At 36.9% G+C, this 15,943-nt stretch overlaps 3 protein-coding genes across 5 annotated transcripts in view; 2 read left to right on the top strand and 1 right to left on the bottom strand.

Moving 5' to 3' along the window:
• The first annotated feature begins 4,015 nt into the window (after nt 1–4,015).
• On the top strand, nt 4,016–6,814 carry LOC106094645 (tetratricopeptide repeat protein 27). Its single transcript, XM_013261880.2, has 4 exons — nt 4,016–4,176; nt 4,234–4,604; nt 4,659–5,158; nt 5,209–6,814. The coding sequence occupies exons 1-4, from the start codon at nt 4,122–4,124 to the stop codon at nt 6,656–6,658; spliced, it is 2,376 nt and encodes a 791-aa protein (XP_013117334.2). The 5' UTR covers nt 4,016–4,121; the 3' UTR covers nt 6,659–6,814.
• A 186-nt stretch (nt 6,815–7,000) lies between these two features.
• Nucleotides 7,001–8,446, bottom strand: LOC106094646 (dynein axonemal assembly factor 10). Of its 2 annotated transcripts, XM_013261882.2 has the most exons (3): nt 8,424–8,446; nt 7,956–8,349; nt 7,001–7,894 (listed from the first exon to the last, which is right to left on the bottom strand). In XM_013261882.2, the coding sequence occupies exons 2-3, from the start codon at nt 8,228–8,230 to the stop codon at nt 7,051–7,053; spliced, it is 1,119 nt and encodes a 372-aa protein (XP_013117336.1). In that variant the 5' UTR covers nt 8,231–8,349; nt 8,424–8,446; the 3' UTR covers nt 7,001–7,050. The 2 variants fall into 2 exon arrangements, with proteins under 2 accessions (XP_013117336.1, XP_013117335.1); XM_013261881.2 differs by lacking the exon at nt 8,424–8,446 and having other exon boundaries at nt 7,956–8,390.
• Nucleotides 8,447–13,746: 5,300 nt separating this feature from the next.
• LOC106094653 (solute carrier family 26 member 6) overlaps nt 13,747–15,943 on the top strand; it is a 109,120-nt gene continuing 106,923 nt past the window's right edge. The window contains exon 1 of one of the 2 annotated variants that reach the window (XM_059370623.1): nt 13,747–13,770. Coding sequence is in view for 1 of the 2 variants with exons in the window: in XM_059370614.1 (XP_059226597.1) it covers nt 13,979–14,105 (127 nt within the window). In the remaining variant the exon portion in view is untranslated. Of the gene's footprint in view, nt 13,771–13,965; nt 14,106–15,943 lie in introns of those variants that run through there. The other variant, XM_059370614.1, reaches the window with a different exon arrangement.

Raw genomic sequence — 15,943 nt, 5'->3', positions numbered from 1 at the left:
CAAGTGTCAAAGTTGAAATTTTTTTAAACTTTTCCGCGTTGCTTTTGTGGGGCCTGTTGTGAGGAGTTGCATTTTTGCAACGCAACGTTCGAAAACAGCTCAACCTGCTGATTCTGTTTCGGCCTTTAAATGCTCGTTGAATGTATTCCCACTTCTTAGAAGGGCACAAAGCTTGGCTTGATGATAACAAGAGATGTCCCCTAGCTAAGGCTACGGACTTTATCTGAGGAAAGCGCATAGTTTGTGGAGAAGGTTAGGTTAGGTTAAGGTAGCAGTCTGCCATCAGACTCACTTAGACGTTTTCGTCCATTGTGATACCACAGGAACAGAAGAAGGAAGTTGCCTTCTAGTTTCTTCCGTTGAACCATCCAGACCGCTTTAAAAAGCGAAATAACTTGCGAATGGTCACATCCTCTAAATCAGACAGGCTCTCGAAGAAATGAGAACCTAAAATGGGTTTCCTTCTAACTGCTAGTGCGGGACACACACGGAAGGTGTTCTATAGTCTTTTCTTCCTCGATGTCCCTACAGCTTGTGCAAAAGTCGTTGTCGTTAAATTCAGTGCATCAGATGGAGTTGTCCTCAATGCGGCTGGGATGCATAAACAAGCCATCCTTTGGATCCGGTTAAGTATTGAGCTGTAGGTGGATTTTTGAAGCGCCATTCACCAGATCATAACACCATATAGCATAATAGGTTTGACATTTACAGCAGTCAGAATGAAGTCCGGAAATTTTTCCAAAGAATCAAACATTAAACCGATAGCTTTGGCACAGACACATCCTCCTGCAGGGACTGAGAAGGAAATCTGGTAACTGATACAGATAGTGTGCTGAGGATATGGAAAGAAATTTTTACCCAACTGCTAGTGTCCGACGATGGCTGCGAAGAGGATACCGCATAACCAATCCCTGATGATGGTATAGAATGTTTACCTCCTAGTGAGAATGAGGTCCAAGTACCATGTTTGGTAGTCTTTCATGCATCTTTTAGCCTACCTACATAATTTTCTTAACTATGATATAATAATAGGCATTACGGTACAGTAATAATTTTCTCAATTAAATTAAAATAAAAAAAAGTGTAGAAACCATTTTTTAAACAAATCATTAATAAAAAAACATATTTTTTAAGCTCGAATTTTCTTAAAAACGTTTAAGGAAAAAATATCAAAAAATATTTGGCCAGCCAGGGGGACTCGAACCTCGGTTTCCGAATTCTTCAGTGGTATGTGAAGATTTTATATGCAGTACTAACTGCCGGAAGGATAGTTAGCACAACTACTGGTAAGGGGTTAGTAGAACTCAAATATAGCAGTTAGCACAACTACCGGTAGGGTAAAAAGCAAAACTACCGTAAAGATGTTGTGCTAACTCTATGGTGGTACTGCAGAAAACAAAATATCGATACAATTAGCAGAAGCATAATAGATTTATTTTTTTATGGAAATGATGACCCCATTTATTGTATTATGGTTAAGGTAGTTTCTGAACTATGGAAATAAGCAAACTGTGGTCAAACAATTGAAATTGTTTTGACATTGACATAACGTTTTGTTCTTATAATCGAATTCCAACCAATGATTTCCCTGGGTGTACACATATCAAATTACAACGGTTGTGTTGGCTAGGTCATGTTGTAAGAATGGATGAAGAGACCTCAGCAAAGACGGCTTTTGAACACGTTGGTACACGCAAACCGGGACGACCAAAAGCCCGATCCCAAGACAGCCGGTTGTACGTACCGGATTGAGGTCAATTTCAATACAAAAAAAAAAACTCGTCGAAATGACGTAAAATCATCACGTCTGGCAGCCCTGACCAGGCTGTCCAATTTCTGAACACTTCCTAATTGAAATTCTAAATTTTATTTGCATTATCATATGTAGCTGCTATAAAATCAAAAGATTTATTGTTATAAACGTGTAAATTATGAATTAAAATGTGAATAAGGAACAAAATGTGAAAATATATATATATATATCCAAGCAAAGTATTCGACCTTGTAATGAGATTTGGATACATCTTTGGAATTGGAAGATTTCATCAGCTGAACAAGTGACCTAACCTTCTTTAGTGAACCCTAGCTCTTAACTAAAGGGTGATTTTTTTGAGGTTAGGATTTTCATGCATTAGTATTTGACAGATCACGTGGGATTTCAGACATGGTGTCAAAGAGAAAGATGCTCAGTATGCTTTGACATTTCATCATGAATAGACTTACTAACGAGCAACGCTTGCAAATCATTGAATTTTATTACCAAAATCAGTGTTCGGTTCGAAATGTGTTCATTCACCGTAACGTTGCGTCCAACAGCATCTTTGAAAAAATACGGTCCAATGATTCCACCAGCGTACAAACCACACCAAACAGTGCATTTTTCGGGATGCATGGGCAGTTCTTGAACGGCTTCTGGTTGCTCTTCACTCCAAATGCGGCAATTTTGCTTATTTACGTAGCCATTCAACCAGAAATGAGCCTCATCGCTGAACAAAATTTGTCAACATTTGAACACATTTCGAACCGAACACTGATTTTGGTAATAAAATTCAATGATTTGCAAGCGTTGCTCGTTAGTAAGTCTATTCATGATGAAATGTCAAAGCATACTGAGCATCTTTCTCTTTGACACCATGTCTGAAATCCCACGTGATCTGTCAAATACTAATGCATGAAAATCCTAACCTCAAAAAAATCACCCTTTATAATACACACACAGGATTCACTAATAGAAGGTTAGGTCACATGCAAAAACATAAAGTGGATAGGCCCCATAAACATCATTAAGGATGTCAAATCTGACGATTGAAAATGTCATCATATAGGAGAAAACGTAAACAAAGAATGAATGTAAAAAGAGAACAAGTTGACATCCTCAATGCCAAGTACTGTCAAATATTAAAAAAAAGTATATCGGCTGATCGCTTGGCTTAACCTTATTCAGTGAATCCTGACACACACACAACCAAAACAGGATTCAGCATTTTTATTGTGTTCAGCATATACATTGCGGTCAGCAATTAAGTTTGTGAAACGATTTTTTAAATTTCTAGTAAATTTTATAATTTCAATAAGAAATTGTCAGATGTTAAGAAAAACTGCTGCCCAAAAATGCCAATAATAACCGGTATTCAATGCAAACGCAATGTTGCATTTCAATTTGGAAGGAGATTTGCCACAAATCTCCTCAAATAAGAATAAAAAAACATTTAAAAATGAAAATAATATAAAATGTACAAACACTAAACACAAGTATAATCATAAAAAAACAAATACTACATTTTATTCATTTTTGTATGTACTTACAATTCCATTGTCGCAAATGTTCTATTGTACCTGAACGCTCGTTTACCATTTTATAAAAATATTTAACTGTGATATAAACATAAGCACTAAATTATATACATATACACGCATACATACAAAGTCATTTTAATGAACTTACGTTTATGAGCTCCGTTGTCAATAGTAAAACAGACCTCCGTTGTTAACTAGTTTTAAGCATCTTTGGTTTTATTATATATTTATTGGCAGCTCTCTTTTGCCTGTCCAGTAGCAGTAAGGCCGTGAGCAAGCCTTTTCTCCCGCTTTCCGTTTTTATGTAATACATCATATTATACTTTTCAATATCGCAAGTAGCATTTCATAACAAGTCCAATGTGAAATAGAATAAGCCAACAATAGTTTTATGTGTTCATGTTAACCATTCGTTTATACCATTGTCAATTCATTATAAAAGAAGACTCAATAAAAACCTATTACTACTCATCAAATAAGTCGATTTGCTCACATTGAAAATGTATGGGAAACCTCTTTGCAAAACACTAGATGTCTGAGAGCTTGTCGCAAATTTATATTTGCTCCAAGTGGAAACATGGTTTTAACCGTGCTGTACACTACCTGGGTTAATATGCCTTGGTATAAATGTTAAAATACTATCGCATTTTAATTAAGTTACACCAGCAATTAGTGATAAGTCGGGGTTGGTAGCTGGGAATCTCAGCTGATATTAAAAAGAAGAATATTGTTATCAAAACAAACGAAGAAGTATTTATTTGTTAAAAACGTGCACTAATTTTTTACATTGTAAAAGGAAGCTTTTTAATTATAACAGAATCAAAATGCAATTTCATTTAAATTATCTTTGTAATTTTAACGATAGAGTTAAACCTGAAGGTAAAGTTTCCTTAAAAAGGCTTGAATAAGCAGAATATTTAGTGCCTTTCTTTTTAGATCTGCCCAGTGAATCACTGAAACGTGTTTGGTCTGGAAAATGGTGCACCGAGAAACTGGAACATTCCTTAAAACATTGGTGGAATCAAAAGGATGATGCCAACCAATTGACTGTCGAAGACAGCGAAGAGCTGCTTTGTGTAGCCCTAGAATTGTTGTTAGCTTTCATACAACAAAATTTTACCGGTCCCTTTTGTGAGCTTACAGAATTGGAAGGCTTTGTTAAAGAACTTCAGCCCCTGGTGGGCGACTTTTTTGTGGAACTTAAAGAAAATGGTGAGGAAATCAATCCCAATGTGGTATTGGGTGAATTTCTACTAATATCCAGGGCTATTCTAAATAAATTGTTAAGCCTACATAAGGATTGTGTGGTAAGAGCAATTAATTTTAAATGTTAGAGTTCATGAATTATTTAGACATTCTAGGTTCTACATTGGTGGCATTTACGTTACATTTGCATACATCAACACATCATAGATGAGCTGACTTCAAATCTGTATGAACAACTTAAAATAGAAGCAGATTGGCTACTAACTCACCTTGATCAGTTAAACAACAGGGAATATGAAGCATTGCTTTATCTGGAGATTGCTAACTCATATTTGCAATATCATCGTGGTGAAAAGGCCAGTGAAATATTGGATAAATTGTGTCAACATTTATCAGTCAATCTGGTGGTGGAAGGCCTATTGGGAGTGCGGACAAAATTTCAGCAAAAGCCTCTGCCTCAACTCTGTCTAAAAGTGCAGCAAACCCAAGACCAAAATTTACCCAAGGCCCAAGAAACCAATGGAGAGACAAGTTTACCCAAACTTTTGTTGCATGAAGACGATACTCGCCTGGAACGCATACGTTTTATAGAAGAGAAGGATAATGAGGTTATGACCTTGCCTAGCGTTCTACAGGCCTTGGTTTTATCCAAAGTGTAGGTATTTTATGCATTATTAAAGACTTTAATTGTTTTGTTTATTTTAGACGCCAATTAAAACGTTGCCAGCCCAAAGATAGATTGGCCGACGAAGAGTTGGAGCCCTACACTCACACTTTGCTGTATCAGCAGCATGGCCCTTTGCAGGTGCGACAATCCGCCTTATTGTTGAATTGTGTCCAGGAATCCAATCATCGTCGTACTGTGGAACGTAGCTGGAAACAATGCGAAGAGGCTGTCAAACTTCTTTGCGAACACAACTATAGCGCCAAGGAGAGATTTTCCTATGCCTTTGCAGGTTTCCTACAGCCAAAATGGCAAATTCAATTGCAACTATGTGAGTTGCTATTGTCCTTGGGCATGGTTAAGACAGCATTGGATATATATCTTAAGATACAAGCCTGGGAACAAGTTATTGATTGTTATACCCGTTTGGAGCTACGTCACAAAGCAGCCGAAATCATAGAACAGGAACTTAAAAAGACACCCACTGTACTGCTCTATTGTCTATTGGGTGATGCTACTGATAGTTTGGATTGTTATGAAAAAGCTTGGGAGTTCTCCAAGCACACGAGTGGCAAAGCGCAAGCTCATTGGGGCAATTACTATTTCTTTCACAAACAATACGAGGAGGCCATAGAGCATTTGCAAAAATCGGTGGAGATTAATTCTCTGCAAGAGAAAATCTGGCTGCGTTTGGGCTATGCAGCCATAATGTTGGAGAAATGGGAATTGGCTGTGCACGCCTACATAACCTATACACATTTGGAGCCGTTGGGCTTTGAATCTTGGAATAATTTGGCCAAAGCTCTCATAAAACTTGGAGACAAACAGCGGGCCCACAAAGTTCTGGCCGAATCATTGAAATGCAATTACAACAATTGGAAGGTATGGGAAAACTTTATGGTGGTTTCCGTGGATACAGGAAATTTTGAAGATGCCATGAATGCCTATAATCGCTTGTCCGAGCTAAAGACGCATTATTTAGATTTGGAGGTTTTGTGTATTACCACAACCGCCATAGCTGAGGGCAAACCTGATGCCAAGGGCCAAACCCAGGAAAGACTGCTCAAAAAAGCCACCAATCTTATGGGTCATCAATGCGTAAAACATGGCTCGGAACCCAAAATATGGGAATTGGCAGCACTTTTGGCTCCTACACCTCTAAAGAAGGCAGACAAGTTAGTGAAAGCTTTTCGCGCCTATACAGCCAAGGAACTGGTGTGGGTTACCAAACAACCATTTGCCCAAAAGGCCTTGGAATTGTGTTTAGAGATGTCACAAAAATCTTTGGAAGCTATTACAAACCACAGCGAGGATGAAAGTGAAGTTATGATAACGTCCCAGTTGAATTCAGCCCGTTTGGCGGATCAGGCTTGCATCAGGGCAATTGAAAAAGAACCTACAAAATTTCCAGAAAACCTTGAATTGTTGGAAAATGTGAAGACTTTATTGGAGAAAATGACTGCGCATGTAAAACAAAGAATGGGAGCGTAATAAATGAGTGCGAAAGAATAAGCAAGCTAAAAAAAACAAATTTTTGTAAAGAATAAGAAGCATAAAAGGTAAAAAAAATATTTTTGTTCTCAAGGCTCACCAATAAATTTTAGAGTAGAAGAGGGTCCTATCTGAAATTTAAGGGCATTTAATTTATAGGCGAGTTTTTTCTTTTTTATCAAAAGTTCCGCTAAAGGTTCATGTACTAGGGCTCGTCTCACATGAAGAGATTGTCAAGCCTTTATTGACACATCATCTTTTACGAATGGGAGGTACAAATACAGGCTGAAATCACTTTCTATTCTCATTAAAAATCGTACTTGGTTGCATTGGCTTCACAAACCCGTTTAAGTAATATATCACTTATTTTATTCTAAAGACATTTATTTGTTCTAATACAAATTAAGCTTTGTCGTCACCAACACTCGCACACTTTGATCAAAGGCTCCACAAACGGCCAAACCCATTTTGTCGGGATGCCAATCGAAACAGTGTACTGGTTGCGTTGAAATCGTTGAAGCATGCAGCATTTCAAGAGTTCCCACAACACCCTCCTTAAAGCCATCGGCATCTTCCTTCATCCTCTTTTCGGGATATTGATAATTCCATAGGCGTATGGAACCTGTGCCACCACAAGTGACAAAAATATCACGATTTTGTGGCAAATGACGTGCACACCAAACAGTAGCCTTTGGTCCTGTGATAATACCATTCGATCCCACCGAACGTCCTGCATTACGTTCTTCTAGGCTTGTGAAGCCCTTTGTGGGATGTTGTGTTCGCATATCGAATATAAGTAGACCTCCCTCCAGGGTGGTGACCACCATTTTGTTCATGGCAATATCACGCCGATCGAATTCAATGCCACATATGCCATTTTTCAAGCTAGTCTCCCAACGTACAGATAGTTGCCTTAAATCGAACATCTTCAAATCGCCATTATCATAGCCAGCAGCAACACAACGTTCCTCATTATTGTAGCTGTCTCCAAAGGCCACAGCCCAGCAATCTCTTTTGGTATTATTGACCCCGTCAGCATTGGGTTCGGGAGTCATGTCCACAACAGGAGCCATGCCTTGGCGTATGTCCCATACTTTTACCGACCCATCACGACTGCCGGTAACAATTTCCGGTGCCCCACAATTGATTTGCTTACCTCCAATGGCATCAATGCAGTTAATTATAGAAGAATGGGCTTCCACATTGTAGACTGGTATATCTGGGCGTTCTAAATCTCTGAAAAAAGAAGAATAATTAATTGTTTGTGGAATTTCTATATGCCCTTTTCCCGACTTACAAAACTTGCAGCCTTCCCTGAAAATCGCCTATTGCCATGTGTCGATTCCTTAATGAGGCAGCTCCAAATGTGCCACATTTAAATGCCGATTTCTTCTCTATGGTCTTTATTTTTTCCAATTTATTTTCATTTAGCTCGTATATTTCCAATATTCCATGGCTGTTTGGTTTGGAGCCTAGCACCGCAAATTTGGCTGAGCATGGTATCCACTTGGTATCATAGACAGTATAGTTCACTGATTGATGTAGATGCTCAACCATTTGAGGCTTATCCATATTCAGTTAGAGCTATTAATGTCTAGCTGGTAAGACTATAAGCCTGAGCTCGGACAACTTTTTCTAGAATAGTTTTGAAAATTTGTTTGGTCGATGATGATGACTTGTTTGCCGGGTTGCTATGAAGAGAACAAAAAGGCCTGCGTTAAGTAAAATTTGACATGTTGATAAACAATGTAAAGTGCCAAATTACCAGCTGTTCTTTTCAATGTTGCCCTTTTGAGTGATGTCAACATAGCGTTTTAGCATCAACATAGTGTTTTAGCAAGGCGGATCTCACGCGAACAGCTGTTAGCAACCGGCCAGCTTTTACGGTGTTAAAATGACAAATTTTTGTTCGAATTCTCTTTGTTGTTATCTTCTCGCAAATTCTCTGCTCATGTACACACACGTATTCACACACGCACACAAATTTCTTTATGAGTGTTGCCAAAACGTCGATTAGCTTAATGGCAAGATGGCGGGTTGCACCTTATGATTTGTGGTTGTTGTACAAATGAGACAACCTTTAATTGTTTCGCCATGTAGTAGTAGTATAATTAATAACACTACATGTTTTTGTCTTATGACATATCAAATTTTGCTATTGTTAAAGTTGCACGCATAGTGTGATGCGAATGAAAATAACACATGAAAATTACTATTCAAAATAGCACTGTTATTAAAGCGGTATTCTATTCCTTTCCTATTCCTATATTAAATTGTTTTCACAACTTTATGATTTGATCAGCAACTTGAAGCCATAAAAAAGCTGCTTTTGCTCACATTTTTCTGTTATGACATACAAAAATAACATTCTAGTTTGATAGCAAAATTGATGAATCGTATCTAAATTGGCAATTTTGATACACGTAACGAAATACCAATGATACATAAAAAGTGACATGTCATAAGACAAAAACATGTAGCGTGATAGAGCCTTTAGCTCATCGGGAATAGAATTTTTCTCCATACAAACTAAACGAGAAAACGGCAGTTGTCAATATCTTCGTTTACGATGGTTACATGAGAGAGGTAAGTCGAATCAGAACAGGACCAGGAATATTCCTCTAATCTACATCATTCTTTTCTTCAGTCGTTGTCATGATGTTCAAGTTTCTCCATAAAGCGCCTTAATAAGTGAAGAGGACATCTGGGATATGGCTCAATTTCTGAGGTTGTATAAATACAATTGTTTAAAAGTTTCTTTGTCCTCGTAGCAAAATTCTTGTTTAAACACCTTCAGTGGATCTTACGTTCAAATATTTCCAGTTCCTTTGCCACAACGGAGATTGTGAATTAACAAACTAGCATTGGCCTTATGGCTACTTTGTACAAAAGCAGCTTTGTTTTCTGGGGTAGGTATTTGTTATTAAGAATATATGTAAAGGAGTCTAATAAATGATTTGCTTTCTGCAGACTGGTACGGGCATGGAGAATGAACTTCATCAATTTGTCAAAAGTAACTTCCAGGCACTTTATGCTGCTTTAGAAAGGAATCACAATTCGTTCCAGGAATCACATTCTTGCTTTGCGGCACAACAGATCCGTGACGTTTGCCTGAGAAGTTCCTAATCCAGATTGCTTCAGACTTTCCTTCATTGATAGTAATGCCTGAAGTGTTATAAAAATCGTTAACAATTCTTAGGTGGGCTGCAAGGCGGATGTAACAAGGTGGTCTCACGCGAACAGCTTTTAACCATCAGCCAGGTTTGGCGGTATTAAGATGTCAAATTTTTGTTTGCATTCTCTTTGTTGTCATCTTCTTTCTCGCATATTCTCTGCTTATGTACGCACACGTATGCACACACGCACACAAATTTCTTTGCGTGTGCTGGCAAACCGTCGATCAGCTTGATGGCACAAAGGAGGATTGCACCATATGATTTGTGGTTGTTGTACAATTGAGACCACCTTTAATTTTGTCGCCATGAGTGTGCTGCAGCTTTATGCAACGCTATGAGCAGTCGTCAGCATATAACAATGTCTGGGAATACTGTTTCGTGTGTGGGAAATCGTTTAAAAATAAATTAAAAAGATATGGAGCCAACACGCTTCCTTCTGGCACCCCACTGTCCTGACCGACAATCGTCGTTTGGTTGTTGTAGTCACATTTTCATGCGGAGGTCAAGCTTCTTCGTTAAGCTCTTGTAGATGAGCAAGCTCGTTCCGGTCCAAAGGACCAATCGCCGCGGGAACAGTGTGGCCTTTGGTTATTTAAAGGGTCCAATAACTCGCCTTTTCATATCGAGCATCATAGGCACTCAGCATTTGTACCAGAGCCGGTGCCGCCGGATCTTTTCACTGAGATTCCCTTTTCCAATCTGACTGAGACATCTCCAAAATATGGTTACTCATCGTTTCGTCAGCATATTTTGGCGACGAAATTCATTGACAACGTATTTCAATCTTATAGTGCGGGAGTAAAAAGAAGTCATTGGGTGCTAAATCAGGGCTGCATGATGACCCGTCAATTTAACAGTTGGCCGGTCGTTTTAGCGTAAGTTGTCCAGAGTCAGTGAAAATGGGTTTGACAGTGAATGGAGATAAGACGATATGGATGGTTTCAACTCCCAAAAAGCCTTGTACAATCGAGCAGATAAAGAAAATGGAGAAAGTTGGGAACAACAACTTTGAGATAGTCAGCAACTTTATCTTCCTCGTCATCGCCGGAACCCAAACGAATGACACCAGTTTTGAGATAAAGTGAAGAATAATACTGGAAAACAGATGGTAATTTGGATTAAGTAAGCAGTTTAGAAACAAGACCTCGACAGACGAAGATTACACTATACAAGACACTGATACCACTCGTGTGGTTATATGAGTCTGAGACATGGGTACTTGATAAAGCAGATGAGGCTGTGCTTGGAGTATTTGAGAGAAAGATTCTTTGAGCGATTGTTAAATTGCGCAGAAACCAACTAAAACACACAATTTTTACGGCAAGTAGTTCATGCAATATCGAATGTATGATGGCGGTACGTCACATGACGATCTTGCATTATAAATCACGTACAACATGAATATTCTCTCTCTGGCACAATTGACGTCTTTGGGCGATCTTTACAGATCTCGACTTTGAGCGAGCGTCATAATTCATAAAACCAGTTGTTCACAGTGCTATAGAATGGTGCTTCATCGCCATACAAAGATTAAGTTCATCAATGCATTCTTGTCGTTCGAAGAAACTCTTTGAATCTGCTAACTAGCCTCGCCCCAAGTGGTCCGACGTCTGACCTTTCTATGGAACTAGACTTTACACGTCATGACAGTCCGATCGGGCTATGATATAACAAAGCGCAGCAAGGTCCTTGGACTAAATATCTCATTATGTATGATTATTCTATCTTTGGAAAAAAGTTTGATGTTATTGATTTGATATATTTCTGAGTGCATTAATTTGCTCACTCACTCGTCTCCCCATTATTTTGTTCTTCTTTCGGAATAGTAATTTCTTTTTTACAAGGACAAGGATTTCCCCGTATGTTGCATTCTCAGCCTAGTTATAGTATAGCACTCCCGGTCTTATCATTGGATCCTTGATGGAAGATTCCGGTACGCATGTAAGCCAACGACACAACTTCCAAACGATGCACAGACAATGTATGTACCTTGGAAGCAATTGTAGTAGGTGTATGGAAAAGAAATTCATCGTTAGTACAACAGAACACATGCATTGGAAGGAGAAAACTAGTGTGGCAAAGAGTCGAGCTTGGTTAGTGTATTAATTTATTTATTACGTACTCAGAAAAAATAAATTTTTAATTGAAACTGCTTCAATCACGAAAATGATAATATCAAATCACCAAAAGTAATTGAACATTTTTCAATTAAAAAAATGATTGAAACCGAAAGTGTAAAAATATTATCGTCAAGAACTGTCAAAAATTCAAATAATCATATGTCGGCTGATTGTTGTACGCAAGCTTATATAGTGAGTCCTGTAAAGTAGCTACAAAACAACATATCGCCGGCCAATGCTGGCGTTTAATCGCACTTCCTGTCGGACAAATGTACTCGAACGACTTCCAATTAACATTAATTCGAATTAGTTAATACTCTATTACACGACTTGTAGTTTTCTTATAACATGTCGAATTTAGCACATGTTGAGTTGTACATGTCGTGTGATACAAACGAAACTGACATATGAAAATCATTTTTCAAAATAGCACATGTAATTTTTTTTCAATTAGAGCGTGCTCTTTTCCTTCTGACAGAAACATAAAGAAATCAGCTGTTTTTGTTGTCAGTCGAATGAAAGCAACTCCAAATAAAATTGTTACCACAAATTGTTATGTTTTAACAAATTTATCTTTCCATAAGAGCGCCACAAAAGCGTTTTTTTTAAATAAAACAAAAACAGTTGTTAATATCAATGAAATTCTTATTTCTGTGAAAATATGTTCGATCAGTGTTGCCACTCAAGAAAATTATGTGCATTTAAAAAAAACAATCCTACCAAACTCGACTAATGACAATACCTCTTAACTGAACCATGTTATGTATGCAACTCGATTTCTTTTGCACGGCCCAAGGCATATTCATTTACAGGTAGTGGAAGATGCCCAACAACAAAATATTGTGCACACTATATGTCATAATCAGTGATTAGTGCAACTCTGATTTTGTGTATGTTACTAGTTCCATTTTTCGTTGTTTGTGTGTGTCATGGTTCTTAACTATAATACACACACAACCAAAACTGGGGTTGACAGATAGTGCACTTCGCGCTCTGAAAAAAGCACCCTTTAATATCAAAATACAACTGCTGCGTTGGCGAGGTCATGTTGTTAGAATAGATGAAGAAGCTCCAGCAAAGAAGTCTTTTAAAGGCAAACACAAACCGGGACGACCCAAAGCCCGATGGAGAGATCAAGTGGTGGGAGAAACCTCGAAACTTGGTGTCAGAGATTTAAGAATGACCGCAGAGTAGTGTGACGAAGCCATTCAGCTAGAAATAAGCCTCATCGCTGAAGCTCTTAACGTTGAGGCCACAGGCTCCGAATTTGGGTAGTAAATTTTAATATTTTCGACTCGTTGTTGGTTCGTATATCCTTCCATCATGAAATGGCAAACCTTACTGAAGAGAAATCTCAAAAGAGCGGCAAAAATATGGTGTCGTTTGCTATTCCTATCGGTCTACTTTTGTAGCATCCACGAAAAAAAAACCTGTATTTTATATTAAATAAATATTTGGTGTTGGTAGCATTCTCAAAAATTTCAAAATTCTTCAAATGTGAACAGCACTTTATAAAAAAGCTATAAATTAGAGCAATGAGACAACATTTTACCATTTTCTTGGATTTTGAAATGTAGGCATTACTGTTGAGTAAACAACAGCTGTTTGCAAAATATTAAAATTTTGCTGATTGTCTCTCTCTTTAACTGCTTTCAGTATATCTTGGCATTCTCCATAACAACAATACCGATTTCCTAATAGCTAAAGGACGGAGTGTTAGAATAAATTAAATTAATAAAAAAATATTAAAATAACAAATTACATGGTGCAAGTTTAAATAAAAGAAAAAAAAAAGTTATTTTCGGAATATCAAAATGTATGCTAATTAAAACAAAAATTAAAAAAAAAAAACAACGTGCTAAACTCATGTAGTAAAGTAACAACTTCATTGTTTCTTTTATTTCCTTGCAGTTGTTTTCTTTGTGTGACCTCGTAACGCTCGCCCCAAATCTTTTACTTACTGTTTTTTTTTTTTCTTTATTTCGCTAGTTATTGAATATAAATGTGTGTGGTATTTCTTGTTAATGTTTCTTATATGGGTCTCCCGAATTTCGCTTCCGACTAACCCCATTTCAGTATTCAGTAAATCACCCAATCGGTCAGTCAGTCAGTCATACATAAACGGTCGGATTGTAAACTACGACTTTACTGGTGAGAATTGTTGTTTTTGTGCCGTGTGTGAGTGAGTGTTGTTGAGCGTATTTTCTGAACCGTGTTGCCAATGCGAGGAAAATGTTAACATAAATAACGGTAGTATTATTTCCGGGAAATTTAAAATAATAAACTAAGTTTTTATTTAAAACTACACGGTTGAACCAAACTCCATGTGATAATTAAAAAAATTAATAAACAAATAAATAAAAATTGAGAAATATAACAAATTTGAAACATTTTTTAAGAGAAATAAAACAAATTTAATGTACATATATAAATTAAATTTGCCTTTATTTTTAATCGTTTGTCAAACCAACGAAATCAGCTGACTTTTAAAAAGAAATTTATTTTCACTGAGTTGGTGAATGAATAGAGTGAAAAAAATATTGGTTCTGTCAGTATATTTTCTAAAATAAATTTAATAAATTTTCAAACAATATTTTTGTCCAAATCAAATTTTTATGGAAAATTGTTAATATTTATCTTTCATTCAAAATTTAATTTCTATACATATAAAATTGCTACAAACATATATAGACGAATATTTTTCATGAAAATCAGGTTTTCACAAAATATAACAAAGCTTACAAAGGCTATAGAAGTGAAAATCGAGTAATACTTTAACTGAATTTTCTAAAATTCATCAGTGGTTACCAGAGTTTTAAGAGAAACGTTCGTGCGAAACTCTTTGGTATTTTGGTCATTTGTTAGATGATAGAAATTACCAAAATATTGCAGTATTAGTCGAAATCGGACGAAAATGTATACGGGAGCTGTATTAACGACAGTCATAAGAGAATAGTTAGTGCCAAATTTCGTGAGAATAGGATTACAGATTGTGGGAAAATTTATGATCATACAAAAAGGGTAAAAAGCACTAACGAGAGATGCAAAAATTGTCAACTTGTGACTTTTTTCCGTTTGCCACTAACTGGCAAGATAAATTCATTTACAGGTAGTAACAAGGCGGATTTAATAAAATTGTCTCACGCGAGCAGCTGTTAACAGCCGGCCAGGTTTGACAGTATTAAGATGTCAGATTTTTGTTTGCATTCTCTTTGTTGTTATCTTCTCTCTCGCATATTCTCTGCTCATGTACGCACACATATACACACTGCACACAAATTTGTTGTTGAATATATCAAAACCCAGATATATTCATTTACAGGTAGTGCCCAGGATTCACTAATAGAAGGTTAGGTCACATGCAAAACACAAAGTGGATAGGCCCCATAAACATCATTAAGGATGTCAAATCTGACGATTGAAAATGTCATCATATAGGAGAAAACGTAAACAAAGAATGAATGTAAAAAGAGAACAAGTTGACATCCTCAATGCCAAGTACTGCCAAATATTAAAAAAAAAGTATATCGGCTGATCGCTTGGCTTAACCTTATTCAGTGAATCCTGGGTAGTGCCAGTTGCCCAACAACAAAATATTGAGTGGACTATCTGTCAAAATCAGTGATTAGTGCAATTCTGATTTTGAATATGTTACTAGTTCGCTCCATTTTTCGTTGTTTGTGTGCGTGAGAGCGAGCTAAATGTTGAGAGATTGGTAATTGAGAGCTTGCAAATTTCTAGTGGAGGTTTTTTCCTAGCAGAAATTTGCAACATCGAACAACTGTTTTATGCCAGATGTTTAATTCAAATAAATAGCAAAATTCTCTATGAAGATTTCTACAAAAAAAAATTTTATAGATTTTGAAATTTTTATTAAATTTAAATTTTACTCTCATCACTGCTATTAAATAAGATTTTTATACCCTCCATTATAGGATTTCACGACATATATATTTTAAGGAGTCTCAAATAGATATTTCGAGGTGTTA

This window comes from Stomoxys calcitrans, chromosome 1 (genome assembly GCF_963082655.1).
Source record: "Stomoxys calcitrans chromosome 1, idStoCalc2.1, whole genome shotgun sequence".
In the NCBI taxonomy this organism is placed as follows: Eukaryota; Metazoa; Arthropoda; class Insecta; order Diptera; family Muscidae; genus Stomoxys; species Stomoxys calcitrans.
This window is presented reverse-complemented; position numbering and strand designations above follow the sequence as displayed.